This window comes from Cryptotermes secundus, unplaced genomic scaffold, assembly GCF_002891405.2.
Source record: "Cryptotermes secundus unplaced genomic scaffold, Csec_1.0 scaffold669, whole genome shotgun sequence".
Classification (NCBI taxonomy): Eukaryota; Metazoa; Arthropoda; class Insecta; order Blattodea; family Kalotermitidae; genus Cryptotermes; species Cryptotermes secundus.
In genome coordinates, this window is record NW_019726235.1 from 127,799 (window position 1) to 153,766 (window position 25,968).

Below are 25,968 nucleotides of genomic sequence, written 5' to 3' on the forward strand. Positions count from 1 at the left end.
TGAATTGTCTGTTCAACACACACACTAAAGTTGTAGGATTTGAGGGTCTCACAGAGGTGATTATGAAGAGTTATGTCTTCTGTGATATAATGCCTTGTAGTCCATCAAAAGTCAACTGACATTTCAGAGGAACATGTTGCTTCCATCTTCACAGTCAAAGAATAAGCCGAGCAAGAAACCAGCATGAAGCAGGTAGCAAGCAGCTTTGCTTATCCATCTACGCTTAAGGTGGAGGTGACTTGTTCCTCCGAAACATAGGTTGACTACTTACTTACTTACTCATGGAGCTGAGCCCTTCTTGAGGAGCTGCCAATTCTGCAGCTACTCAAGAATTTCCCAGCATTTTATGGAACCCGTAGGTTCATCACCATGTTCACAAGAGCCCCCCACTGGTGCCTATCCTCACCGTAAAAAATCAGTATGTTAAAAAATGAACACAAAGCCTCGGACCTGGACTAGGTTGACTACACTGCATTAAATCCCAGAAGACAGAACTCTTCACATTGTAGGTGTTCATGTGGAACTTAATTTGATCTGGAGCAGAGGAAAATAAAAAGTTTATGGAATAATTAATTATCATATTAATTCATGATTTTACCAGATTGTTATAAGATTTTACTGTCTTAGAGATGTTGACATTGGTTTGTCTGTGCGTGTGATGTCACTCCTGATGCTTGTGTACCTCAGTTTGAATCTGAAAGTGAAGTGAACTGTTTAGCTTGTTTAGTGACTAAAGCAAGCTTCTGCAGTTGTCAGTGTAACATCTGTGAGGGCTGATCCAATGTATGAACACTGAACCCATAACTTAGATACATTGTACAGCTGCAGAGAGAGTCATACATGATGCTGCTGTGTGTTCTGGTGAGTGTGGGCACGTGTCAATTTAACTGCATATGAGAATATAGAATTGTGTGTGTACTAAATTCTTCAAGAAGATGACGACAGTAACTGATGCCAGTTAACACAGTATGTCGCTGCTGCAGTGAGCCAAGCACAGAGTTATATGAGTATTTACAGTATTTTGAAGTGAGAAATATTCACTGAATGGTGCAAGCTTTTTGAATGCTCTTAAGACACTGCAAGTGAACTGAACAAGTTGACACGAGCAGTAACAAATCTGACTTGTGTTCAGAAGGTCCCCTCATTCGAATCTCTGATGGTGCACCTGTTGCCCTGATTGAAATTTTTTCATGGTTGTCCTCAGTCCCTGCAGCCAAATGCCAAGATAGAACCTTAAATTAGGCCATGACCACTTCCTTCCCTATCCTTTCCAATTCATTATTCACTGATCATCATATATGTTATGAGTTACTGACAGCATCATTAAATAGACAATAAATGAACACAAATGATGGATCAGTGGTGCATGATTTAATGCAAAATGATAAGACTCTTTGTTTTTTCATGACTTGGCTGCAGGTGTGGCAATTTTGTGTCTCATTCAGGTCATTGAAACCTAAAGTTTTATAATGGTGCCTGTTGTGGCCAATTTCATTCCAGTTGCTGACAAAAGAAAACCACTTGTGAAGAGTTTACTCTAGCAGATATGTTTCAATTAAGAAAGTAACAGATTTATTCATAGTTAAGAACATGGCAGGATAATTATTACATGTTCTTGGCTTGAAGTAAATGCATGTAGGGGAAGTTTTGTCTGTCACTTTGCATGTTTCATGTTTGAAATTACTCACCAGTTTTCAAACAGAATTTCATAATTGTAGTCTACACTAAAACTTGTCAAGCTACTTGATAAGCATGGAAGAAAGTTACATGACAGGCTGGAATCATAGAAGTGATGACAGATGTTGCATGCATGCACATGATCCCAGTTTTAAGTGTCCGGGAAGTTGCCCTCATTTTCTCCCCCCTGCTACAATTTAAGAGTTGCATTGTCCAGGGATCACATAGCTATAGCCATCTTGGACATGGGAGTAGGGTTTGCTGGTAGAGCTGACCACTCTTGTGTCAGTAGGCATTCCTCAGGATTTATGAAATTCCCCTGAGATCTTTGCCAGCCTTTGATCCCCAGTGATGACAGATACTACTTGCAGTTCTGGAGACAATGTAACACAAGCATTATTCACAGATACCAATGTTGATAAAAGCTAGAATCAAGCTTGTGTGACTGTATTTGAGCAGGCAGCTTAGCTGTATGCAAACCAAGACCATAGCTGCCAGTGTCCTGCACAGATTGTCTGTCTCTAGCCTCAGTACTAACATAAAGTTCCTCTTGAGTTTCTGTGGAGTTGACAGCAGCAGAAACTATGGATGATAAATGGCAGAGGGAAGTCCTTGAGAGTAGTGCTGCCAAGTCAGCATGGAGTGAGAAGAAGTACTTTCCAGGCATTGTTACTGCTGAATAATATTAAGATCAGACTGACTTTGTAACATTGGCACAGTGCATTCTGTCAGAGCAGTGCTGTGACATCAGCACAATTTGCAGAGAATTCCCACATTTCCCAGTGCACAAGATGCATATCTTCCTCAGAAGTGGCCCAAGAGAGCACACAGTCATATTCATGGGAAGTAACAGTGAACGTAAGATGAGAACCACAATTTCCTGGATTTCATTTTATTTTGTTCATTGAGTCAAATAAAATCATTTTCCTTCATTTCTAAATCAATAAGTGATTTAGTTTTAATCAAAAGGAAAACGTGAAGTTGTCGCCATGCTTAATTAGTGATGTACAATATCATGAAGACATATAGGGGGAGTGGAGATATAGCTCCAACTTTCTTGACCTTGTCAGTAGATAGAGATGAGTGGTCAGCTTTACCCTCGATCTGATACCCAGTATATGGGAATTGCAGTCTGGATGCTGTGGAGAAGTCACCCATCCCATCACTGTACTGACCGAACTATCCAAACTCCTAGTTAAAATTAATAAATAATAAATTTTCTTTGCTAAAAAATTAAGAAATATTCTTGATATTTTATTTTCTCTAAAGCATTTTGCATTTTATGCACTGGAAAGTATGCTGATATCTGATCTCAGTTTATTGTTTGTATATCCACATTACAAGAACAAGGAAATGGTATATCCAAACTGACATAATACTTTTATTAGGGGACATTATGCCAATTATGCTTAGTGATTTATGAAAAATTCTCATTGCCAAACCTGAGGAAAAAGTGTGATGAATGAAGTTATTCAGGGCCAGAAGTAATGGTGAGAAAGGGTAGAGGCAAATGAAATATAGGAAGAAAATTGTGATTTGTGATTTTGGAGCTGAGGTTCCCACTCTGGTGACTGTGAAGATTACTGGGATGTATCTTCTCTTGTGACTGATATCCTTTTATGCAGTTTCATTAGTGTCACAAATTCCAGAATTTTATTGTGCATTGGGCATAACATTGTACCTTGGATGGGAGAACCGAGAAATATATATACAGTTTTGGTGGGGGGTCTCATATTTCATTTCATTTTTTTTTATTCACCTTCCGTAAATCCTGTTGAGAGATTGTTTACTTAACAAGATCAAAGAGGAAGGGTGAACTATAAGTTTTATGAAAACAGTAGCCCAAGATTGAATCCATTAATGAGGTTTTATGGTAGTGGTGTTGAACATTTAATTTCTACAAGTGGCCTTAGTTTATTTTTATATTTGCATGAAGTATCATTACGTCATAAGTAAAATGTGACATTACATAATTCCATACCAGAAGTGTTAGTCACCAAATTGCTAAAGATTAGGACAAAATTGGACATTTGTATGGCATGCCATCCTTGCAGCAGTATTCCCGTCCTGCAGACAGATTTGTGTTGATCCACGTGTCATTGCAGTTCTTGATGAACAGATAGGCCTGGAAAAGATACATTAAAAATGTTGTTAAACACTGTCAGTGTTTTTCATTGAATATAATCCAGTTACTCCTGTAAAGTAGAGCAGTTGCTGCTTGTGTAATCTGCTTTAACATTCACAAAATATGTGTTTTGTCTTCACAGTGCATTTGTGTGTTTCATAGGATTCTCAGAATAAACAGTGATCATTTCCATAAACAGCGTTAAGTGACCAATGTTTGTAATGGAGACACAGAGTGTTTTATATGAGGTAAAGAAATTAATTGTTAATATTGCTTAGATGAATTTCAAGCCTTATAATCCCATGTGGAGGCAGAGTCAGATACCTCCACTGTTGTCCTGCGAGTTGTAGGAGGCAACAAAAAGCGAACCCAGTGCCTGGGGGTATAAATGGGCCACCCTTTTCCTGGGGGCATAAATACAGGGACCTGGACCTCCAAGTTGTGGGAGTCTCCAATCTGAGACAGTAAAATGTGGTCATGAGTCTGGTGGGACTTGGACCTGAAAATGATTGCACAGGCAAGGACCAGCAGCAGTTGTAAACAAAAGACCCATCCTGTTGTCAGATAGGATGTTACGTAAGGACTATAACTGTAAGTGTTCACTTGGAAAATAAAATTACTGGTCATGAGTCCCAAGGGGCTTGTTGCCAAGATGAACTGGTTGGCAGTAAACCGACAGTTGTAAAGTAACTCTGACTCTGAATATGACAGGCCTTATATGATGCAAATAGATTCTGTATTTCAGCATCCTGTTGCAATTGTTCACATTAGCGTCCATTCGTCTATAATTCATCCAAATTGCAGCACTTTTTATTTTACACTTCAATACCCTCTCTAACACTACATGTTTCGGCCTCAAACTGCCATTTTGAGGTGTTTTTACAGATATTCAATTGAGATTGTGTCAAAATTGTGTCGAAACTGCTACACTGTTTCACTGTTCTAATTCATTATCCACTCTTGTCAGTACTGCATTGGATATATAAGAATGGAGCCCTTATGAAAAAAAAAAACAGTCTTTCACATATATAGATTACATTTCCCATAATCCTTTCACTCTCAGTGGGGAAAGAAGTCATGTTACCATGTATTCATATGATTGTGAGAATTTGGAATGCCATGTTGTAGACCTATACATTAATTAACTCCATTGATATAATCGAAAATTCTAACACCTCCAATACAGGATCCTGAACCAGTTCCATCAACCATCTATCCCCACATAATTTCCCTAAGACCCACCTCAATGACCACCTCCCTGGTTTAATGGTCAGAGTTCCTGGCTACAGATCCAGAAGTCCAGGTTCGATTCCCGGCACTACCAGATTTTCTGAAAAGTATTGGGTCCACTCAGCCTCATGAGGATAATTGAGGAGCTGTTTCACGGAGATAGTGGCTCCGGTCTAGAAAACCGCAATTAACGGTCTTGGGTATTCATTGTGCTGACCATGCGACACCCTCTATCTGATAAAGTTGGCACTAACTTCGCTGACAAGCGGTGGTCGCTTGGTTGGTATAGTTCACTTGCAGACTAAAACCACATAGTTTGTTTTTTGTTAATATCCATCTAAATGTTATTCTCATATCTGTTTCTAGTATTCTGAGTGGTTGCTTTCAAGAGGTTTCCACACCAAAATTCAATATGCATTTCATGTCTCCATCATCTCTTCAGATCATTGTAACCTTCTAATGCACAGTGTCACCTGTTCATCCAAATATATATAGTTTTTACCTTTGAAATTTTGTATCAACCGGACACTCATTTCTCAGTTTGTGTGTGTGAGTTCGCGCATGCATGCGTGCATGTGTTCTTTTTTTAATTCATTGAAGGAATATACTAATGTTAGAGTACTCTTTTGTGCTGGAATATTTCTGCCCATAAAACACAGTATGCTCTTTCATGCAACCATACTGTTCTCTGTCAAATGTTCACTCAAGTGGTTGGTACTCATGCCTAGGAAATATAGAATTTGATTCTTGGCCCAGAACCTCGCTATCATGAAGGAAATGTGTGTGTGCTTTTACATTGTCCCTCAAGATAAATGCTGGGGAAATCCCACAGCAAATACCTTCTACATCCTTGGTTCATCCTTCTACTCTGTGTTTTTAACATGTGTGTGTGAGAAAGCTTCATGATGCTAGGAAACACAGATAGTGTTCAGCGCTTAAAAGTGAAAGGGATGTTGTTTGATTGCTTTATTATTATAGAAATGAAACTGCGTTGTCTGCCCAGTGTGTTCAACATTCTTTGGATATGTGCTGTTTAAAAATCATGAGGCTTTATACTTACTCTTTCTCTGTGGCAGTCTCTGTCAATAGCACCACATAGAATTGTTCCGCTGTTTGGTAGATGTTTCACAATCTGAAAATAACAGAGTAATATCCTTGTGTTCGTACCTTTCTTACATAAATATTTCTGAATTATGCATCAAGACATCGGACCAGTAACAGTGTTAAACAGGAAATTGCTGAGAAGGGGAATTCATGCTATTTTTAGGCATGAGGAAAAACTACTGAAATTTAATAAGGCACCTCCTTGATTCCTATAGTACAGATTTCTAGTTTTACAGATCCATTGTCATTTTTATTTCGTTATTTAGAGACCCTTTAACTTATGTACAGAATCTGCCTGCGTTACATTTGTTGGACATAACCTGAAAGTTTTGCACTGCTGCCATATTTTTTGACTTAACAATATTTCATTTGGAATGTATAGGTATGTTTACAGAATATTCATTATCAAATGTTACAGGCCAAACTCCAGTGGTTCATTGGGCATTGCCATCAAAGCAAAGGCTGGAAAAATTTTTGTATGAGCACAAAATTGTTTGTTTATATTCAAAAAGGAAAAAAGAAGACCCGCAAATAAGCTGCATGTTTATTGAAGATCTATTACTGTGCACAATTTCATTACCCTAAATTGTATGGGACTAGTGTTACTCCCACCTCACAGGTCTGCCATGTTGTTGGTACCTGTTACACATAATGGAAGAGTGTGATGGATGGCATAACATTCATACCAAATTTTGTGTAACTCGTTCAGCTACTTGGAAACATGAACGGGACACATACAGATATCCACAAACAACATAGTGCATTCATAAGCCCATTTTCTTTCCATAAGAAAGTTGAATAGGCTAAAATATGTCACTATACAGAGTGTCCCTGGAGGAAAGGTCAAGAGAGAGCTATTTTGCTGTGCAGGAGTTCAGATGTACATCAAGATGCACTCAGACGAGGAACACACCATGCCCTCACACAAGCTACAAAGTGCATTGATATTGATGGTGGAATTTTCAGAAATGTATTATACTAGGTAAACTGTATCAACTTTGTCAGTTAAACAATAAATATTGTTTTTATTTTTAAGGATTGCGTCCTGTTGCATATATGCAATGAACATATATAATTTTTACCATCAACGCAACAATATTTTATTACTTATTTGTTTATTTATATGGCACAACTACATGTCTCGACCTCAAATGGGTCATCTTCAGGTGCTGTTTACATTATGTGGTTCCTTGCACTGCATGGGTTATACTACGGTAAGCTATTTCATTTAATGAAACAAAATTAAATAGCTTGCTGTAGTGTGAACCATGCAGCACAAGGAACCATATAATGTAAACAGCACAAATTAACCATTGCCTCCTGACAACACGAAAGAAGAGTGATCTGTTCTTTAGGAGAATGGTAAAATTACGATACTAATATGGCGAACCAATGCAGCTAACAGTAGAAGAAATTTGAGGAAGCTTATGTGTGGTCTACTGCAGTAACAAACACAGAGCTACTCTCAGCTTATAACACTCTGAAAGATCATTTCTTTAAATCATTTTAAATATCAAATTGTGGCTTTAGGGTCACCTAATTATTAAATTAGGTTTAACCTATTGTTATGTATGAAACTGTATCACATGAATGATTTTTATGTTGATTTTTATTCTTATTTTATTGTATTTTACTGTTAATTTTAACCAAAGTCTAGTCTTAAGTTTTGTCTAGTTTGTGAATCGAATAGAAACTAATTTGCATGAACCATTTAGAAAAATGAGAATGTTAGCATTTCAGTTCAGTAATAGTATGTGAGAAACTTGGCAGCACCTGAAGATGACCCATTTAAAGTTGAAACATGTAGTGTGTGCTATATAAATAAATAAATAATAAAGTATTGTTGCATTGACAGTAAAAATTATATAAATGTTTATAATAAATATTGGTATTAGACGCAGTATGTAATATCTCTTACTAACAATTTTAGAACTGTACAGTGAAACAGCTCCATCTCGGAAACTGTTCAGAACAGGACACATATACATACACCCTTTTTGCTTAGAATGACTGGTACAATGACCTTCCCTCCTGGAACATTCTGTATAAGCTTCTTTCCTGAAGCTATTCTGTTCTTCAAATATTTTAACTTTAAAGTGTTTATTATATAGCATAGAGTATGTAAGTTCAGAGCAGCTCCTGTAATGTGTATGCCGAATGTTCAGCTAGTATTTGTGTAATGAGGATTGTATGATTTCCATATGTGTGTGCATGCATGTGTGAATTATACTCACAAGTTCCAAGCACTTATTAATGCACTGCTTGTTACCAGATGGGTTACAGGCGAAATGGTCTGGATGCTCATGGAGAAGTGCAGCATTGCCTTTTGGTTGATCCTTGCGTCCCTTGACAAACTGGCCACTGAGGAACACCCCACACACACAAGGGAATGATTCAGCAAGTGGCAAATTATTCCCAATTGAGCTGAAGTCCAGTGCATTGGAAGTTTCATCACTTAAACTGAAATGAAGAGCAATAATATATGGTTTATACCAGCGGTGGGTAAACGCCAGCCTAGCATCACTTGCAGACCAGCTCATAGCACCACATTTGGACTGTAAGAAAATATTTTAGAACCTTGTGTTTTCTTTATGCACCTACATTGTAAGTGTAATGTTGTGAGGTTAGAATAATGTCAAGAAAAAGGATATGTTTGGGCTATGAAATGGTTATATAAATTTAAGATGTAGAATTTAAAGTTTTCAAAGCAGTGAGTATTAAGTATTCTGTCTTCTGGTTACATTAGGTACATTACAGAGACCAAAATTTAAATTCTCTTAAAGAAGGATTTAACAAAATGCAAATTAGTGAAAATAACCTGTTATCAAATTTCAGCAAAAAGTATTGAAGGGTTTATGGGATATATGGGAAAGTACATTTGTGGAAACATGTAATCTAGGCTGTATTATGGCTTTGTATGAATGATGACCAGTATTTCTCAACAACGTTTGGTGGAAATCTCGTTGATTTTCAGCAGAATGTCTGAAACAGTTATGGGGTGTTTGGAAAACTCATTTATGTAAGCTGGACGTTATTATGGTTAAGTATGGAAGAAAATCAGAATTGTGATCATCTTTCAGTGAAAGTATTCCATGTACAGTCTTATGGAAATCTGTTCATTTTGGTAGGGTCCCTTATGCTACATCACAGGAACAGGCAAGCATCATAAAGGATTTATGTTTGTTTCTGCTTTGTAAGGAACGCTTAAAAGGGTGAAGAACAAAAATATTACTCTTAGCAAAATGGTCCACGAATTAAATGAGTGGGAGATGCAGTGTTTTGTGTGAAGGGGAGGGGTTGGTTGTCCTGGGTTACTTAGCGACACTTTCGATATCCAAGCCACATACAGTATATAGCAACAGATGGTAGGATGGTAGATGGAAGATGATTAATTGAAAAGGATTTGGAAGGAAGCTGTAGTTGCATATTCGAATTACTATACTGGAATTTGTCTGGAGGGACTGAGGATATCCACGGGAAACCTCACTCTGGATAGCTGGCAGCCCGGCCGAGATTCGAACCGAACACCTTTAGAACATCAACGCTACACCATTTTGCTCGGCTGTGAGTTGCCTGGTGAACGGTAAATAATAGCGAAAACTTGTAAGAACAGAATTTCTTTCCGTAAATCTCGCGCTGTTGGAAATAATTAAACAATAGAGATAGTGTGCGTAATTTACGAAATTGCCTCTTCTTCAGTCAACACTGTATGATTACAGTGAAAGTTGAATTAATGTTCATTATTGCATAGTGCATACAGACTGGGGAATTGGTGTCACTGAGGAGTCAGGGAGAGTGCACATTGTGGTTATGGCACGGCATGCGGTAGCGTAGTTGGTTGAGACACTATGCTACAAGCCGAAAGGCCGTTGGTTCCATTCCCGATGAGGTCATTGGAATTTTCAGTTGACGACCTAATCCTTCTAGCCTCAGTATGACCCTGGAGTCAACTCAGCCTTTGACAGAAATGAGTACAAGGAATCTTTCCGGGTGTAAAGGGCGGCCGAGCGGCCGGCGCGTGAGTCTGGTAAACTCGCCGCCATTTTTGAGCCGATTTTCTAGAAAATGTGGGAGCCTCGACGTCTCACAAACCTATGAGCCTCCACTGCCTGTAACAAGGATAGCTTTTAGTTTGAGTTATTCCCATTGTTTCAGAGGAATTATTGTCTCCGTCATCGGGGTAGAAATATCATGTAGGCTGAAAACGGATGCAGTATATTCCTTCGAAATATTGGTACCCCCACGTACCAGACCTCGCGATGTCATAACCCATGAAACCACAGCACGGATCTTGAAGGCCCTCAAAATCTCCCGTGTTGAGAAGCGTTTACTGCATTCACACGAAATGTTGACAAGGAAGCACATGTCGCCATGGCCATCAGCGACGAACAGAAAACAGATTAAAAAGGCAACTTCATGTGACGTAAGGAACCTGACTTTCTTTCCGAGAATTCTGAAATATCGAAGTGATAAGAAAAACTAACTGTATGGAGCTGAGTTTTTCGAGAGAAGCTAATAGTTGCTCAGCTAGTCAAGAAATTCCCGGCATTTTATGAAGCCCAAAGGTTCATTATTGGATTCACAAGATCCCACCGCTGGTCCTAATCCACTCTACGTCATCATCTCGTATTTCTTTAAAGTGTATTTTTAATATTAGCCTTTGCGCTATATCTGAATCTTCGTATCTTCAGGCTTCTCGCCTGAAATACGTGTATTCCTCAATTGTCCCACCGTGCCACGTACCATGCCTATCTCAACCTCCTTGATTTTAGCATCCTAATATGTGGCAAGGGGTACAAATTAAGAATCCCCCAATTAGGCAATTTTCTCCAGGCTCCTGTTACTGTTTCTTCCTCCCTCTTGGGTTCAGATATTCTCAGCATCCTGTCTCCAAGCTCTCCCAATCTGTATTCTTCCCTTACAATGGCGGACCACACTTCACACGCGTACAAAATTACTGGCATGACTGTAGTTTTTATATTTTAATCTTAACATTTCTAGACAGCAAGAAAAAGTATTCTGAAATTAATGACAGCAAGCAGTCCCCAAATGTAATCTGCCCTTATTTTCTTCTTGAATGCAATTTCGATTTGTTAGTGTCTTCACTAAATACTTTAACTTTGCCACGTTTTCAGAAGATCTATTATCTATCCTGATATGATTTTTTCCTGCCTTAATGAGCGATAAAGCGGTCTTCGGAATGTTTCAAACTTGTAAAATTACCTCTGACTTATACACCCAGCAGCAATCAACATGACAGCGCCTCTGAAAGCCCTCATCTTGCGGCTCTCCCGGTGAAGTGTGAACTGTACAGACAGCCGAGGAATTGCACAGCCACTTACTGCAAATTCAACACAATTTGTGTTTCAAATATCTGTGCTATTTAAATTGCTGCTTCATGTTCTGCTCCCACTCTCGCACCGGTATAAACTATTTTTGCTGAGAGACTATTTTTTTGTTGTGCTGATCGTTACACTTTACGCAAAATATGACCCTAATTTCTTAAGATCAACAATCCAGAAGTTAAGAATATGAGAAGACGCTATGTAACTGCGCAATGCATTTTGCAACGTAAACCATCTCAATAAATGAAGAAAATTACGTAACAGTTAACAATTTCAACACTCCACTTTGTATAATGGGAGACTAAGTAGAATAAGTGATTTCCTTGTTATTAAAGGGTGTAAGGAATGGGCTGCATCTTTTTTAAACCAAGTGGAATTCCTTCATAGCTACCGACGTCTGGCAGGATAATATCAACCACTTTTTTGTGACAATTCGCCGGATGAGTGAACAGATTTTTTTTTTATAATCTGCTTAATTATAGTCCCGTAGTAACATCTGGCCCTTTTTCGTGTCAGCATTCTTTTACGTTTGTGCCCGAGCAATCGAAACAAGATGGTACATTAATGACTTAACCCTGAAGCATCAAGTCAGAGCTTTAAAAATTCATGGGTAAACAAAAACTTCAGCTATAGAAAGAGAATTTCCCTCAAAATGTCTTTAAACCATGTACACAGTTCAGATAAATTGTCAACAGATGCCACATGCTATAAGATACAGTGATTTTTTTGTGAAGGTCAAGATTCTCCTCATACGGAACTTTCCCTTTTTCAGCAATCGATCTTTTGTCGCTTTTGGCGATCACGAAATGGTGGCCTGGCCCTTATGAACATCTGGTATGAAGAAAATGACACTGTTTCCTTTTAGTTTAGGATAGTGAAGTATTGCTCTCATTTACATAATTTGATCAGCGTCGCGAATAACCATTGCAGTTGAATCGACGTTTCAAAAAATACCAGTGAAGCATTGCCATGGTGCGGAGTCTCCACTGCTTGTGGGTGCAAGACACAGCTCCCAGATACAGTGGTCATGCACATACAGAACGTCCGACAGCTCTGGGCCGTCGCGGTTCTGATCGTTCTTATCTCCGGAAATAATTTTCTTTGTATGCGCAGACGCCGCATCAATCCGGATCCATTCAGGTTTGTTCCAGAGACTTTAACCTCATGTTGGACCGTAGGTTTCCTCGCACACACTCACTCTCACTCTCTCTCTCTAGGCGCGGCCTAGGGGGAGGTAAGTGGCTGCTTCACCCGCCGGTTAGGAGCCCTTGGTACCCATTGTATACGAAAATGTTTCCCCTGCTGGAAATCGAAACCCGGCCGTTGAACCTCTAATAGCCTGTCGCTATCCGTGTCTAGAGTAGGTGTTAATATTCTTACGTTGAAAATAATTGTCCATCATTGGCTTTCACCGCTGCCATCAGTGATTTCACTAAGTCCCTCCCAGAGAATACATTCGTATACTTCAGTACTGGAAACACGCATGCCCGCAATACCGGTTGAAGACTTCTGTACAGTAGCATCAAATAGGTCCATAGATTCATTCTGTTCAAATTCCGACTGAGATGGGTTTTGGCCGCGCCATAGCTCAAGCGGTTAGTCGCTGGCTTCCCACCGCGGCGGCCCGGGTTCTATCCCTGATCTGGTCAAGTGGGATTTGTGGTGGACAAAGTGGTGCTGGGGCAGGTTTTCTCCGAGTACTTCGGTTTCCCTTGCCAATCTTCATTCCACCAATTGCTCCACAATCACCGTTACCTATCATCTGGGGCTGGTACAATAGGCCAGAAGTGGCCGCAGTACAAGGGACTTAGTCCCACCCCACTAGCAATAAAAGAATGGGTTTTTGTAACACAATATCTGCAAGTTTCCTCAACTTCTTCATAGAATTAGGACGAGGGAACACCAAGGAATCTGGCAACCGCGATTTCCGAGAATTATTATCAGCCTGAGTTGAATACGTGTTAGTGAATGGAGCAGCGCAAATTGAGGAAACAGCAACGCAACTCGCGGAGAGATTGAGAAACTCAAATTCCAGGCAACGGAGCATGCCAGTCTTCACACAATTGCAGTGAGTCATTTGATTATTATGGTGGCATTAAAGGATGACGAAGCTGCTAATTTTGTTTTTGTGCAGTTAATTGAGCAAGAGTCTGGTACCTAGGACAAACGCCATCCAGATTATTCTAAGCAAGACAAAATAGATTTGGCTTGGGAAAGAATTTCTCATGAGACGAAAGAATCAGGATCCAAGTTCTTTCGAAACAATATAAGGAACTCAGTTTAAACTGTCACAGAGGAACGGATGCACCCAGTTTTTCTTTTCCTAATATTATATTTAAGCATCCTGTTGCATTAATATATCATTTATTTCACATATATTTTCGTCTTAAATGCAACTTGTTATATAGTCACCTTCTTCCACATTACATTGTTCGACTATATACGGCCATCATCAGGTGTCTTCTATGCTGCTGAAATTTTTGAACTGTATGTCAAAATTTTGTATCGCGCGTGAACACGATATTTCCTGATTAAAATAAATTGACCCTAATTAAAACAAATTAATTAATGCCCCAATATTTTCCTTATGGTCGTCATCCTCTCTTCTCACGCCGTCTCAACCGGTCTCAACTACCGCCATATTATGACAGGATCAGTATTAATATCTTCCATTGCTGGTGAGCGTACGAAATTAAAAAAAAAAAAATGCAATCATGCATTACATCGGACGAACATACCCACTTAAGACGATGTGAGCAACTACTCAAACATAAGTTTCCTCAGTGTGCGCCTGCTAATCTGGAAACCAGTTGCCTGGTATAAATCGGCGGCATTTCTCGGAAATTGCGGTTGCGTTACGGTTACCAGTTTCCTTGGTGTGCCCTCGTCCTAGTCGCGCCCGATCCAGTTACCATTGGCGCGACTTTCATTGCCCGGTGAAGAGTGGACAGGACATGGCAGAATTTGAGAACTCCTACCCTAATAACCAAACGGCACTTTAATCTGCATTATGCTTTCTGTCTTCTGTATTTACTGACGTCATTCAGAATGGCATTTGTGGATCTCTTACACAGTAGTGGGGGACGTTCTTCCCCGGAGGTAAAGCGGCAGGGGTATGATGCTGACCGCTCATCTCCGACTAGTGCCGAGGTCAAGAACGGTGGAGTTATACCTCCTCTCCCCAACACGTCTTCATGGCATGGTGCTTGATTAATTAAGCACTGGGATAACTTTAAATTTTACCTGTACTTTAGACACTACAGCTTAAATTTCTATTCCCGCTCTGATAATGTAATGAGAAGCATTCAAACAAAACCTGCATTGGGCCCAACTCGGACTTTCTCTTCACAGTTTAGAAGAAAGTAAATAAAAATAATAACTTAATCCGTTTGCCGGTACCCCCCCCCCAAAAGAACTCGATTTCCCTTAAAAAATCTCGAATTATATGTATTTACTGGCGTTTCAAACAATTTATATGTGAGAAAGTAAAGTTAGCAGTGAGCCGTCCATGCTCGCGGGTCGCGCTTTACCTACATCTGAGCGCTTGAAACACTCTCGGCGCATGCAGATGGCATGTCGGCTTCTTTTGTTTTAGCTGACTTGTAGGAATTGGTCCTAACGACGCATATTGATTTATGCTCAAGTTACGCCATAATCCCGTGACGTTGGGCTGACTCGACGTTGTCACGTGCTGACACCGTGCAAATTAGAGATGTTAAAATTGTCCACGCTTCTTCGTACCAAGATTTCTATAAACTGCCGTAAGAAATCTGATAATTAAATAATCGGACCGAACAAAAGGAAGTATACTACAAAGTATCTTGAAATCATTCGTTTGACACGCATATGAGAAAATAGATTAAAATACACAGTAGCTGAAGAAAGAAGAAATACACTCTAAAATCAAGCAAATGAATCATATTTCCTTCCATACGAAACTGGCTATGGAAGCCCTACTAGAAGTAGTTTCTGAAATCGCTTTTAGTGCTGTCCACACGTCTACCTGAATGGTTCTAAATGATGCAAAATGAGACCGTGTCAAGAGAATTCTTAGTTCCGGGGGACTAGAGAGTCCCACGGGACCAAATCAGATGCGTATAGTGAATGTTCCAGTTTTCAGCCAAAATTCGCTGTACCGAAAATGCAGCATGGGAGACTGCATTGTCGCGGTACAGACTTCCACAGAGCAACTTGCTCAAACCATAACGCTTTTGAATGCTCTCGCGAGGCGCCTGTTACGAATTCCTGCCGGGACACAGGCTGTCCTGACTGAGGTTTCTTGTATCTGTCCCCAGTCCCTTCAGGTAAATGCTGGGACAGGCCCCGAGTTACTGGCGGCGCCGTAACACGAACTACAAATAAATGTAGACCCCAGTACAAAAACCAACTCCTCAGGCCAGAGATATTGCCCGTCTGAAGACTGTATAAAAGTTCTAAAATTTCAAGGTGGAATTTTTGGTTGGCTCTTCTTTTTGGGGGGAACAAATTAGTGATGAATAGATAATGCATTTGATATCAAGAAAACACAACATACTGGTATGGGTTTAAGATTTTGCTCTCACGCAATGTCGGTCTCGGAGACAATGAACTTTTCCGTTAGGGACTTTCGCGTCCTGTCTCTGGGCCACGCGGGAAGACAAATGCCTCATCGCCAGTCCCTGCTTTTCCCTCAAGCTTGAGTTCTGCAGCCATGTTAGGTGGGTCCCTTGTCACCAGGGCATGGCGCGTCCTCAGGTTGCGAATGGTGGAGACGCCCTTCAAGTATGGAGGGAGTTGCGAATATATTGAACAAGCCGTCGCAGACAGCCGAGAAGGGGTGGTCCTCCAGCTTGGGGGTTGGACTTGAGGCTAACAACTCCTCACCCTAAAAAATAATCTTGTTACGAAAATGTTCAAAAAGCCTCGGACCTGGACGAATTCTGTTGATTAAGGAGCTAGGCGATAGAAAATGGATATAAGATTTGGTACTTGGAATGTTAATGTACAGGGCAGCTTCGCTCTGGGCAGTGGTGGAAGAAATCTCAAAATATAACTTAGTTTTAATGAGAGTACAGGCGGACAAATGGGACGGAGGTGGCACCGAACCAGCAGACGAATATACATTTTTCTATGGAAAGGAAAATGAAAATCATGAATTATGTACAGGGTTTTCGTACATAAGAAATACATCGATACATACACATACGAGTATATCAGCAATTAAGAGGGTGGAGTTCATTAGTGACAGGATGTCATACATAATACTAAGAGGTCGTTAGAGTGATATCATCCTGAATGTTCACGCCCCAATGGAAGATATAAAGGAAAGGTTCTACGAAGAACTAGAACTTATATTCGATAAATTCCCGAAGTACCATATGAAAATTATGTTAGGAGATTTCAATGCCAAAGAAGGCAGGGAAGATATTTTCAAACCAACTAATTGGAATGAGGGTTTACACGAAATTAATAATGATAATGAAGTTAGAGCAGTAAACTTTGCCACATCAAAAAATCTTACTGTCAAAAGTACAATGTTCCCACATCGTAACATCCATAAATTTACTTGCACATCTCCTGATGGGAAGATACNACGAGTATAACAGATCAAAACCTGATTCAGGAGGAAATTAAGAGGAGATTGAACTCCAGTAATGCTCACTACCATTTAGTCCTGAACCTTTTCTCTTCTCGTCTGCTGTCCAAAAACATAAAAATTAGAATATACAAAACTATAATTTTGCCGTGGTTCTGTATGGGTGTGGAACTTGGTCTCTGACATTAAGGGAGGAACACAAACTGCAGGTGTTTGAGAACAGGGTGCTGAGGAGAGTGTTTGGACCAAAGAGAGATGAAGTGACAGGAGGTTGGAGAAAACTGCATAATGAGGAGCTTCATAACTTGTACTCTTCTCCAAGTATAATTAGAATGATCAAGTCAAGGAGAATGAGGTGGACAGGGCATGTAGAAGGAATGGGGAGGAGAGGAATGCATGTAGAATATTGGTGGGAAAACCAGATGGGAAGAGACCACTGGGAAGAGCAAGGCGTATGTGGGTGGACAATATTAAAATAGATCTTAGAGAGATAGAAGAGGATGGTATGGACTGGATAGATCTGGCCAGGATAGGGACCAGTGGATGGCTCTTGTGAACACGGTAGTGAACCTTTGGGTTCCATGAATTGCTGTGAAGTTCTTGAGTAGCTGCACAACTGGAGGCTTCTCATGAAGGGCTCAGCTCCATGAGTGACTGTGTGGGTTGGTTCTGCAGAACTTCATACAAGATCTAGGCTCTTTTGACAAACAACACTTTGTGCGAATAGATTACTTACCGTAACCATAAACGCGCTCAATTCCACCGTCTGTCAGACACAATTACAATTGTATTTCACCGAGCAAGTTACCTAAGTGGTGGCGCTATTAACTCATATTTGGGACGTGCTGATCGAGTTTTTCTTTCATTATTTTGCTCAGTCCCTCCAGACAAATGTCGGGATATTACCGTAAATTAGGCCATGACCTCTCCCGTTGACATCTTTCCAGTTAATTATTTATTATCCTCCAATCGTTCGACGCTGTGTGGCCTGAGCTGCTGGCAGCGTCCTTAGGCACACAGTCATCCAGAATCATGAAGCCACCCGTTGCGCACAAAATGTTAGTCCGGCAATTTAATTGTCACACCTGTTATTGACAAATATTTTCTCAGTACCTAGTTACTTCATGCTCGTCTGTACGCTGCATAGACAGGCTGATTATGTCCTTTGAAGGGAGAAGAGAAAATGAAACGATGCTTGTCTTGTGTCCGCATGTTTCAGCCCTGTACGTACCAAAAGGTTTCATTGAAATATCCCTTAAATGGCCACCAGCAGAACCGTACTACTTGTTTAATTTTAGTCTACGCGTACGGTCTGAGGTAATGGCTGATTTACGTATATGAAGATCGAGTAGGTTTTATATTTTAATGCTAAATAGCTAACTCCATGGAACTGAGCCCTTCTTGAGAACCAGACAGTTGTGCATTACTTAAGAATTTCCCCAAATTCTATGGAACCCGAAGGTTCATTGCCGTGTTCGCAAATGCCCTCCACTGGTCCCTATCTCGAGCCAGATCAATCCAGTCCATATCACCCCATCCTATCTTTTTAAGATCCATTTTAATATTATCCACCCACCTACGTCTTGGTAGGATCCGAGATAGCGTAGCCGGTATAGCGACTGGCTACGGTCTGGACGACCAAGGAATATGAGTTCGAGTCCTGATAGGGTCATGAATTTTCTCTTCTCCACGTCGTTCAAACCGGCTCTGGGGCCCACCCAGCCTCCTATCCAATGAGTACTGGGAGTCCTCTCCCCCAGGGTAAAGGGACCGGGGCGTGAAGCTGATCACTCACTTCCAACTAGGGCAGGGGTCAAGAAAATATGGATCTATACATCCATTTCCCCATACACCTTCACGGCGTAGTGCTTAATTAGTTAAGTACAGGGACAACTTTATCTTTTCACCTATGTCTTGGTCTTCATAGTAGTCACTTTCCTTATGGCTTTCCCACCAAAATCTTATATTCATTCTTCATCCTCCCATTCGTGCTACATGCCCTGCCGTCTCATCCTCCTTGACTCGTTTAATCTAATTACACTTGGCGAAGAGTGCAAGTTATGACGCTTATATGATTGTATTCATTATCGCTTATACGGATCCATACTAGAATATTTCAGTAACGCGAGACGTATTTAATGAAACTGCCTGACGATGGTCCCAAATGTGGACCGAAATATGTAGCACTTATTAAATAAAACCAATTAAAACAATTCCATTGAATCATTTTTATTGCTGTGTTGACGGCCAGAATAACACAAATTATCAGGATGTAAACAGTGAAAATGAAGCTCCTCATTATGCAGTTTTCTCCACCCTCCCATCACTTCAACTCTCTTTGGTCCAAATATTTTCGTGAGCACCCTCTTTTCGAAAAGCTTCAGTCTAGGTTCCTCTCTTAATGTCAGAGACCAAGTTTTATGCTCATACATAACCAGAGGCAAAATTATATTTTTGTATATTCTAAATTTACGTTTTAAGACAGGAGGCTAGAAGATAAAAGATTCTGGACTGAATGGTAGCAAGCTTTAACCAAGTTCAGTCTCCTTTTAATTTCCTCCTGAATCAGAAATTACTGAGAATAGAAATAGGCCTGTAGTTGCTCACAGCGGCATGATTGCCTCTTTTAAATACTGGTACAACAGCAGATTCTTTCCATGCAGCAGGAAAATACTGCTGCGTCAGGCTCAATTTAAATGTATGCGTAAGTATAGGAATAAAAATGCCTGAACAACCTTTGATGATAAAACCAGGAATACCGTCAAGCCCAACAGATTTTGATGTTTTTATGCTCTTGATGGCTTTGTAGACATCAGCATCAGAAATGGGGGCAAGGGATAAAAATTCAGAAGATTGCGAGAGAGGGTGAATGACCTTAGAGCAGTGGTTACTGTAAACAGATTGAAAGTTCTTAGCGAATGCATCAGCAAGAGCTTTGGGCTGGACTAGGTGTGNTTAAACCAAGTTCAGTCTCCTTTTAATTTCCTCCTGAATCAGAAATTACTGAGAATAGAAATAGGCCTGTAGTTGCTCACAGCGGCATGATTGCCTCTTTTAAATACTGGTACAACAGCAGATTCTTTCCATGCAGCAGGAAAATACTGCTGCGTCAGGCTCAATTTAAATGTATGCGTAAGTATAGGAATAAAAATGCCTGAACAACCTTTGATGATAAAACCAGGAATACCGTCAAGCCCAACAGATTTTGATGTTTTTATGCTCTTGATGGCTTTGTAGACATCAGCATCAGAAATGGGGGCAAGGGATAAAAATTCAGAAGATTGCGAGAGAGGGTGAATGACCTTAGAGCAGTGGTTACTGTAAACAGATTGAAAGTTCTTAGCGAATGCATCAGCAAGAGCTTTGGGCTGGACTAGGTGTGTACCATCAACTTCTAGATGAATGGAACCGGACCTATGTTTTCTAAAATTAGATACGTATTTCCAGGAAAAAATAATAATAATAATAATAATAATGTACCGTGCTAGACAGAGCGTTGCTAGGTAACTGACCGTTACATACCTCGCGACCGAATACATGCAAGACAACAACAGAACTACTGCGTCTTCTATATTGCTAAGTAACGTTGCGGTTAACAACAATATAGGCTGTTCTCTGTGTGGTCGGTGCGGAAGCTATATAATAAGGAGTAACCAAGGTAGACCCGACCTACCCCGTGTGGAGGCGGGGTCGAATACCTCCACCGTGACCCTGCGAGTCGTAGGAGGCGACGAAAAGGGAATTCTCAAATGTGAGACAGTAAAATATGGTCGCGAGTACCAAGGGACTCAGACCCGAGAAAGACCGCGCTGGCAAGGGCCAGCAGCATATGCAAAAGACAGACCCGTCCTCTCGTCAGAGAGGGCGCCCCACAAAATTAAAACCGTAACTGTCAAACGGTAATAATTAATAACTGGTCATGAGCCCCAGGTGGGGCTCGACACCAAGACTTACTGTGCTTGCGGACGTCAGTCGCAAAGTAAATTTGACTTTGACTTTGAAATCAAGGGTCTCCTTCAAACAGTTGAAGCCAACCTTGAATATTTCCTTGCATGGTTTCAGTCTCTCCAGCTGCCCTCAACACAGTCTGATAGTCCTCTTGCTCTAATCCCTTTTGCTTCTAAATGCCATGTGTCTTCTAAAGTATGTTCTCAATCGTGAACACAAAATATTTTGATCCGGATTAACTGTAACCTTCGCCGACAAGCGGCGGTCGCTCGGTCGGTATAGTTTGCTTGCGGACTACATGCCACGGAGTTTTTTAACTGAAACCAGATTATTGAGGGTTTACTTAAAATCGATTGGCCAAATGTAACCTGATGTTTCGTGGAAACTTATGAAACTGTGAATTACACTAGATACAACATTCCCACTTTTTATTGTGTTCATCCTGTTGTGTTTAAACTGAATCAAAGAAATTGGACCTGCGTTTATGGTCATATTATGTCCCAGTTCTGTCTCTCCCTCATTCACATTAATCATTTCAGTGAAGCCCTGTGGGGTTAATGTTTCTCATATGTCTGTAGTGCAGCCTCACACATGCAAACTGATGGCCACTTCCCTTGTTCTATTTTTAAATACTTTCCTAGTTGTTTTATTTCCATCACATCCAGTGAAAGGAAGACAAAGACAAAGTAATAACCAACATTAGTGACATACCAGTATTTTAACTACATTTGTTTGTAAGAAATTTGTAATATTATCAAGTAAAAGATTTCAAAATAAGATTTTAAAACCTATTACCTATACCACACTACTAACGAAATTTTAATTATTTTTTATGATTTGTATTGACTCTTGTTGCCATGCTGTTGTCAAAATATTGAAGGTGTAGTGTTAGATTCTGTTAGTTGTTTAACTCTTTTAATGGTAAGTGTACTTATTACAAAACACCCATTTGCATAGATGAAACCATGAAACATGTGTTGTACCTTCATTAACAAGTACACACTGATGTGCATGTGTGTGAGTAGTCTGAATGCAATGAGAGCAGTATCTTATATGGATTTATTACTTTTATCTTTAGTAATGTGTATCAATTTATTGATGAAACTATTTAAGGTTTAATACAGCAACACTGGCTTGGTGAACTAGGTAAATGGCATGCAGAGTTCTCATAAAAGATGATGACAACTTTTGAAACATATTTCATAAGAATATACAAGATAAAATTATTATTTATATAATTTTGAATAAAGTGGGGAAATTTTTGCCCATGAAAAGATTTTTAGATTTTATGTGAAACCTCTATTGTTTTTTTTTTCCATGAAATGTCCAGATACATTGCAGTTTCTGTTATGCTTGGCTTAATGTGCCCAATTAAGTCAGTGTAATTGTGTCTGCATCTCTGCAACTTTTACTCTAAACTGGGTAACACATGGTTTCTCAAACTGGGTCGCATTCCCCCAAGGTTTGCAGTGTATTGTAACAGGGTCACAGATTTCACAGGAATTACTATATTACTTTGAATGTAAGTTGCCCCCAAATTTAAGATGTTTTTGAATGTGAATTTTGGGGGGAAAAATTAGAAACGTGCACATTCTTCAATTTTTCAACAGGGAAATATATGTAAAATGAGTGTCTTATATTTGAAATAATATGGTAGTTTAAATATAGATGTATCAAAGCACAGTTCTGGTAAGTCAGCAGGTTAGTGAGGTTTAATATCTGTGCTTTTGGAACTGCAGCTTTTTGACAGTACAGGGCATTTCATAGCTTTTTATAGATATAGAGAGGCTGTAAAACTATTTAGGTTCCTGCTGGTACCCTACCGCCCTATAGGGATCTGTAACATTGTGTGGAATTGCACTTTATACTGAATGGCGTAGATTGGGGCAGGGGCTTCTGGTATCACAAACTTTGAAAACCCCTGAGTTAACACATTTGATGTGTGTTAAGGAGAGTATTGCAATGTGCATGTGAATTCAGCTGTGGATGAAATTGTAGATTGAATTTAGTTTAATTGGACTTTCTCTTATTTCAGCTTAGGTGGTGTTTCATATTTTGTTAATGTGAGTCGACATCTCTGGGAGCCAATGGAATTTTTCTGAGCGGGGGATGGGGAGATAGTTAATTGGCTTGCAAACCTGTACCAATTTATGACCATTTTTACCAGTTGCCCTAGAGTATTCAGAACAGAGGAATCATTTTTCAAAGTATATGTATTCATTATTGCTAGTTGGTATCTTTTCTTCTTCGGTTTTAATTCCAACACTAGCACCTGTGAGTACATCCCCGTCAGCCTTTTCTAGTTCTATTCTTCTTTGTTTCAGAATCGCTTGTGCTGCTCAGAATGTCTTCACCACTTCTCACTTGTCCACTGTGCTCTCAGCCAGGGTTTCAGTCTCTTGACTCATTACGTTTTGGGCTCATCAGTGCTGCTACTCGTCAAGTTGTGTGCCCTATGTGTCACGATATTCTGTTTGGTCTTGACAAATTCACAATTCATCTGTTTAGTCATTCAGTTCAGCAACAGCATCAGGAAGGTAGTAGCAGTGTACCCCTTCCCATGTCTTCTTTCAGCAGTCCCACTGCACCACCAAACCAGCAGAGATCCTCACCCTCACAGACTGATGATCTTCTGGTATGTACCAAAACAGATTTCAATACAGAGGTAAATAATATGAAAGAATGTCCAATTTTGAACTTTCATACTAGCATATCCCATGGTAAACACCATCCAGCATCATCAGGCTGTTGGTGCAAGGAAACAAGAATGGAAGATATGAAAAGACTGGAAAATGTTGGCGATAAACAAAGTTCTATAAATCTTACTGACACTACTGAAGCAAGAAGGAAACTCCAGACAGGAAAGCCAGACATAAATGCGGCGCAAGAAAAACAATTAAGCATTAATAATTTGGACTCTAAATTCACTGCTAGTAGCCAGAGTAGCAGTGCTCCTTTACTTGGATGTACTCAAAGCAACAGTGAATCTGTTCCAGTGCAGACAACAAAGAAATCTTCAAGGACAGTTGCAGAATCTATGGACACATCACAAATGACAATAATAGGAAACATTTCTTCGCCACTGGATAATAAGGCACTTTATTTTCCATATCACTGCAGTTCTGGAAATGCAACAAAAACAACCCATCAAAACGCTTCAGTCCAGTGTCCAGCTTCAAGTTCTACACCACCACAAGAGAAATCAACACCAGTTGTCTCAGAGGAAAAAGAACCTAAGGAAGTCATAAGATGCGATATTTGTGGTTTCGTGTTTGACGATGCCTCAATATTAGGAATACATCATCAACTAGTTCACTGTATGGAAAGTGGAAGTGAAACACTAAGTCACAGAATGGAATCATCAAATGGATCTAAACAAAGTCACCACTTGGATGAGAGACGACAGTTTTCATGTCATCTCTGTTCAAAGGCCTTCAAGATGCGTGGGAGCTTAATGGTACATCTGAGAGTTGCCCACAGCAGTGGCATTGCTCCAGGTGTGTTACCTGCCTGGGTACCAGAGACATACCACAAACGATTCTGAATATATGTAACAAATTATGGAGAGGTTGTGTCTGTCTGTCTGTCTGTCCATCTAACCAATGATGACCTTCATTTTAAACAGTTTTTATTATGATGTATAAATAAAGACAAAATAATTTATTGCTGTTTGTAATTGTAGTGTGGCATGTGTACAGTGACTGGGTTTACAACAGTATAGGTGTGTCTGAAGTAATTGATTTGTATCTGGAGGCCATGAATACAGATGAGCTGGGTTGGTTCAATTGGCACAGTGTTTGGCAGTGGGTTGGTCAGTTGAGGAACTGAGGCTTGATTCTCAACAGGGCCAATAGACTTTCTCTTTTCCACAGTTCCCACACACTATCCTGGGCCCACCCATCCTCCTGTCCAAAGGATTCTGAGGGCTGTTTTACCAGGCGTAAAGTGGCAGCTGGGGGATGAAGCTGGTCACTCACTTCCATCCATATTGAGATTAAGAATGCTTAGAGCTATACCTCCACTCCCCATACATCTTAATGGCATGGGACTTAATTAGGCTTAGGGACAGCTTTACCTTTATCCTCATGGATGAATGTCCTGGCCAGTGAAGTGTAGGCATGCATAGTGAGTGAGAGTGTACCTGGGACTGGAGGATTATTTTTTGCTGTGTGCTTGTAGTTGTCATCAAGGTTTCTGAAGGTCTGTGTAACATTAGCCATTGATTGGACTTTATGGCATGAGTATAAGTAAAGGGGTCTCTGCCTTCCAACAGTAATTTTCATATTAATTTCTTTAAAGAAGGTGTGAGGATCATTTGTACAAGCCTGAATTGTTAAAGACTTTGTAACATTAAACTTCATTCTGAATCTGCTGGGTTCAATTCCAAAGTGGGTACAGTTTTTATGTGTGCATCAAAGCCTTTAGCATTGATGGAGCTTATTGTTTTAGCATTGTATTGTATTGTATTTTGAAAAACATAAGTAGGCTTATGGGATCACCTTGCTGTTCCCCTCCCCAGAAAATTTTGAATATCAGAAACAGTGTTTCTGAAACTTGGTATGTATATCATACCACCATATCAATGGTGTACTTCATAAACTCCTCCCATGAGTAATTCCAACACTACAGCCTTTGAAATTGTTGAGGTAATAACCTTAATATTATATAATCTTCATGAAACTTGGTATATACATCATGCCAACTGAGGCCACCTCATGGCCATGGATCATAAATCCATATTGTCAGTAATACACACACTGTAACCTCTGAAATTGTTGAGGTGATAACTTTAATATTACTTGAACACCTGTACCAATCTTCATGAAACATGATGGGTATGTCATGCCACCTGAGCCACAGCCCAGCAACAGCTAGTGAAAATAAACTGAGAAGACATAATGTGTGCTGTAGTGAGAAGTGACGTGCATGAATTAGCTAGAGCAATATAATTACAGTAAAACTTG

General features: G+C 40.0%; 2 protein-coding genes across 3 annotated transcripts in view; one reads left to right on the top strand and one right to left on the bottom strand.

Moving 5' to 3' along the window:
• Positions 1-3,525: 3,525 nt before the first annotated feature.
• LOC111864069 (follicle cell protein 3C-1) lies at positions 3,526-11,505 on the bottom strand. The gene is made up of 4 exons (XM_023851055.2): positions 11,360-11,505; positions 8,371-8,596; positions 6,093-6,164; positions 3,526-3,802 (listed from the first exon to the last, which is right to left on the bottom strand). Exons 1-4 carry the CDS (start codon positions 11,413-11,415, stop codon positions 3,689-3,691), a joined length of 468 nt encoding a protein of 155 aa, XP_023706823.1. The 5' UTR covers positions 11,416-11,505; the 3' UTR covers positions 3,526-3,688.
• The window catches only part of LOC111864068, a 34,004-nt gene continuing 16,644 nt past the window's right edge, over positions 8,609-25,968 (top strand). The window contains exons 1-2 of one of the 2 annotated variants that reach the window (XM_023851053.2): positions 8,609-8,693; positions 23,329-24,501. In XM_023851053.2, the coding sequence (XP_023706821.1) occupies positions 23,349-24,501 (1,153 nt within the window). In that variant the 5' untranslated portion in view covers positions 8,609-8,693; positions 23,329-23,348. Of the gene's footprint in view, positions 8,694-21,811; positions 21,926-23,328; positions 24,502-25,968 lie in introns of those variants that run through there. The other variant, XM_023851054.2, reaches the window with a different exon arrangement.

Coding starts and splice junctions, on each gene's coding strand:
- LOC111864069 (XM_023851055.2), bottom strand. CDS start 11,415: ATGAGGGCTTTCAGAGGCGCTGTCATGTTGATTGCTGCTGGGTGTATA. Junction 8,597..11,359: donor GCTGGGTGTATAAGTCAGAG/GTAATTTTACAA, acceptor TCTTCATTTCAG/TTTAAGTGATGAAACTTCCA. Junction 6,165..8,370: donor TTAATAAGTGCTTGGAACTT/GTGAGTATAATT, acceptor TGTTATTTTCAG/ATTGTGAAACATCTACCAAA.